This window comes from Lampetra planeri, unplaced genomic scaffold (assembly GCF_965212315.1).
Source record: "Lampetra planeri unplaced genomic scaffold, kcLamPlan1.2.h2 scaffold_704, whole genome shotgun sequence".
NCBI lineage: Eukaryota > Metazoa > Chordata > Hyperoartia > Petromyzontiformes > Petromyzontidae > Lampetra > Lampetra planeri.
Genome location: NW_027615526.1, coordinates 9,268 through 13,132, shown reverse-complemented (window position 1 = coordinate 13,132; position 3,865 = coordinate 9,268). Strand labels below are relative to the sequence as shown.

General features: G+C 47.8%; 1 protein-coding gene across 1 annotated transcript; it reads left to right on the top strand.

Annotated features, from left to right (window-relative positions):
- Positions 1 to 497: 497 nt before the first annotated feature.
- Positions 498 to 3,254, top strand: LOC144741765 (coiled-coil domain-containing protein 134-like). The gene is made up of 6 exons (XM_078624268.1): positions 498 to 597; positions 1,266 to 1,387; positions 2,185 to 2,269; positions 2,395 to 2,576; positions 2,986 to 3,057; positions 3,129 to 3,254. Exons 1-6 carry the CDS (start codon positions 498 to 500, stop codon positions 3,252 to 3,254), a joined length of 687 nt encoding a protein of 228 aa, XP_078480394.1.
- The last annotated feature ends 611 nt before the right edge of the window (positions 3,255 to 3,865 follow it).

Genomic DNA, 3,865 nt, shown 5'->3' with positions numbered 1-3,865 from the left:
GTTCTCTCTGGGTACTCCGTCTTCCTCCCACCTCCAGAATCATGCTGAGGTTAATTGGAGACCATAAATCCCCCGTGGGGGTGAACGTGAGTGTGAATCCTTCACGTGGCCCCGATGTTCACCCGTTACCGGAGCAAGCAGGAGAAGATGAATGAATGTATACTTTAAAGTTTTTAAAGTTTCCCTAATAATAAACATTATTATTTTCCTTGTCAGACTCAAAGTTTTGTGTCCAAAGAATTCAGTGAGAGACTTTCACCTTGAACACATTTTGATTCGAAATCAGACGAGTGCAGTGTGGAAGTGCCTGTGCGGATGAGAGATGTTTGGGTTCCTCTCACGCCGGCGACCCTCTGGTGTTCTGCTGACACATCGTCCAGAAGCGTTTCAAACGAGGGAGAAGAACGTGTTGAGCGGGACAGCCGCTCACCTCTGCTGACTGGTGACTCTCTCCTCTGCTCAGACGGACAGCGCCTCTCTGCCGCCCCCTGCTGACCATGTGGCGTGTGTGTGCGGCGGTGGTCCTGGCCCTCGCCGCCCTCAGCGTAGCAGACACCGACACGCACAGGCCGAGGCACGACTCCAACTTGGAGATCTGTATCCTTCTGCTGGGTGTGTGGTGGTTCCCCTACGTTTACAGCCTGATAGGAGGAAAAATCACCATTCTCAGGCTAAATGCTGAAATACACTCAACCACATGCTTGAGAAGAGAAATGTTTTCAGGCTGGATGTTAATACATTCCCACTTGGAGCTGATGTCACACACTGATGTGTTCATTTCAAGCTTGTTCTGCAGGTTGTTAGGTTTACTAACACACCCGTTGACGTTCATAACAAGCTCTTATCAGCTTTGACAGACTGAATTGGACTTGATGACTTCCATTTTAGTCATTTATTCTGATGAGTGTCAGCTGTGCTGGGTGTTAAAATCATCGGCGGCGCGGACCAGCTGATGCCACTCGGGCCAAAAAAAGTTCCGGACCGTTTGTTCCATTTACGTGCAGCGAACAGCTGAATGCTGCTTCACCCTGTTTAGTCTGAACACACCCTGAAACACAACGTTCACATTCTACTGTATATTTGAACTATTACACAACCTCATATCATGCTGCTCAGACTGCCTGCTTATAAATATACATCTGTAGATCATAAAATAAGAATAGAATATATCGGTAGGGGAAACACTAGTGTGTGTGTGTGTGTGTGTGTGTGTGTGTGTGTGTCACTGTGCCAGTACATGCGTCCTCCTGACCTCTTCCTGTCAGACAAGCGCCTGTTTGAGACCAAAAGGAAAGATCAGCTGAACGCGCTGAAGAACCTGGTGGAGCTGAACGACATCAACCAGCAGTACAAGATCATCGACATCATGCTCAAAGGACTATTCAAGGTAGGAACCCCCACAGGAACATCGGGAGAGATCAGCAGATCGGAGGAGACAAACGTGGAATTCAAATCTTCCAGTCCAATCACGTTGATCAGCATGTTTCCCAACATCCAGTAGACTGTTCCCCAGAGGACTCCTATCTGTCTCTGAAGGACACCTGGCGACCCGGTTTCCTGCTCGTCTGCTCTGTCCATCGCGGTTTCATTGGGTTTGATCTCACAGGCGGGTGGAACGTTTAAAGTGGCTCAGTTTCACATCTGGGGATTTTCACCGAGGCATGGGGGGAAATCACCTGATGGTGGTGTTTTGAGGAACCCTCGTGAGCCCTCTGGAGTAGAACCCTCAGGAGCTCTGGTACATGAAATTGTCTCAGAAGTACAAACCGAAGCATAGTTACACGGCTGTGTGTGCCCATGGACGACATCTGTGAAACAGGCCAGAGGACGAGACGACCTGCGGACTGAATGAAATGAGGACCTGATGACCTGTTGCTATGGAAACAAACTCAGGAATACTTCACGGCTATTTTTTTAGTTTAATCTACGTTTAATTGGTTTCTAGTTTAGTTTGGACACGTTCTCATTCATTTGATCGACAAAGTGTCCAAACCTTTGACTGCTGGTGTGTTTTCGTGTGTTGCCATGGAAACCCCTCCCGTCTGTCTCAACCGGGTGCTTGTCACTCCTGGTCTCGGTAGAACCTCGGTGTTAAAGCCCTTTGGGCTGCACGGCTTGTATGAGAGCTTTCAGGTCCAACAGATGTTTGAGGGGACGTACTGGACCGTTGTCCTCCCTCCTCAGGTCTTGGAGGACTCCAGACAGATCCTGGTGGCGGCCAACATGCAGCCTGAGGACCCGTTCCCGATGGACGATAAGATCAAAGAAGGTCGGACTCTTTTACAGCTGATTCATCTCATTCTCCTTCATTGGACTTCATTGGAAGTTTCTTTTTTTTTTAAGGGTGACCTGCTTTCTGCTTTGGGTCATTGCTCCGTCTGTCTCTTTCTGCAGCTTATTCCCACGTGGTGGAGAACACGGCGTTCTTCGGCGACGTGGCGCTGCGGTTTCCACGTATCGTCCACCACTACTACGACCGGAACTCTGACTGGGGCGGTCTGCTGCGCTGGGGGCTGAATTTCTGCAACCAGACGGGGGTTTTCACAGGAGGAGCGCACCAACACGTCCTCACGCTGGTACGTCCTCAGCAGGACCAACAGTAACAACAGTAATAGCCTCATTGATCCAGCACGTTCCAAATGTTACATCACAAAGTGTTGTACAAGGAAACTAAATGAAACACACAGGAACACTGAAGACGCTGAATAAAAACAAATCTGTGAAAACTGCAAATCTTACCAAGAATGTTTGTCTTGGTTCTTGTCAAAATGCCCAATTTGCAGTTTACACTAAAAATAAGACACATCACTTGAAAAAGTAACTTCCACTTAGCCAATCTTTACTTGTCTTCAGCAGAATTAGGATTTTCATTATTATTATTATCAGAAACTAAAATCTTGTTCCACCGGTTTATTCCAAGTGAAAATTTGCTTGAAACAAATGAAAAATGTCTGAAAAAACCTAATGTCCCCTCTCATCTGTCAGATGTCACAGGAGCTGGGAATTACACAGAAGTCCCCCGACTTTACAAACCCGTACCGCACAGAGAGAGACGACGTAAGTACCGGCAGCAAACATCGCACGTCGCCACGCACGAGAGGACACGTCTTCCAAATGTGTCGCTGCAGGTGCTTCACACCGCGGAGGCTTTCCAGAAGATCCTCCGAGAGGAGGAGAAGAGGAGGAGGAAGGAGGAGAAGAGGAAAGAAATCAGGAAAGGCCCTCGCATCTCTCGCTCCCGCACCGAGCTATAGCGCTGAGGACAAGTTCCAGGACGGCTCGACTTGTAGAGTCTGACGACGGAAGCGAACGCCGGCGTCACGACAGCCGCAGGAAGCCTTGACGGGAGGCGAGGAAGCCACGTTTCTGCCTCTGACAAAGGCTGAACTGCTGTTCTCCTCCTCTGATTTATCTTCGGTGCGTACGAGCTCAGAGATCCCCGGAGCAGCAGAGGACAAGGGAGGCCCCCATAATTAAAGGATAAGTTCACTGTATTTTGGAATATGATTCATCTAAGTGTGTTTCAGGTGCTTTAACACATGTTAAAGTGCTGTACTGTGTTTCTGTCTGGATTTAATGTGTCTGAAAGCCATTTTGCTTCAAGTCGGTGCGGTGGCCAATATAAATTGACTGTTTGGAATTAGCTCATAGATTCATTCAGTTATTATATCACACGTGTGTTCTGAAGCCTGCTCAGAGATGTACAAACGCACCAGATCGATCTTTTCCAAGTCTGAGTCTCAAGATCTGTTTTTCAAGTCTGAAATTATTATTATTTTATTACCTTGACAAGGACTGTGACTGTCCCTTTTACGTGTTTGGCATCGTTCAAACTTATTTACCAGCTGGAGAACAAATACACGCA

Excerpts from the sequence above, each read along its gene's own strand:
- LOC144741765 (XM_078624268.1), top strand. The coding sequence starts at position 498 with ATGTGGCGTGTGTGTGCGGCGGTGGTCCTGGCCCTCGCCGCCCTCAGC. Across the intron at positions 1,388-2,184 it reads TGCTCAAAGGACTATTCAAG|GTCTTGGAGGACTCCAGACA; the intron begins GTAGGAACCCCC and ends CTCCCTCCTCAG. Across the intron at positions 3,058-3,128 it reads ACCGCACAGAGAGAGACGAC|GTGCTTCACACCGCGGAGGC; the intron begins GTAAGTACCGGC and ends GTGTCGCTGCAG.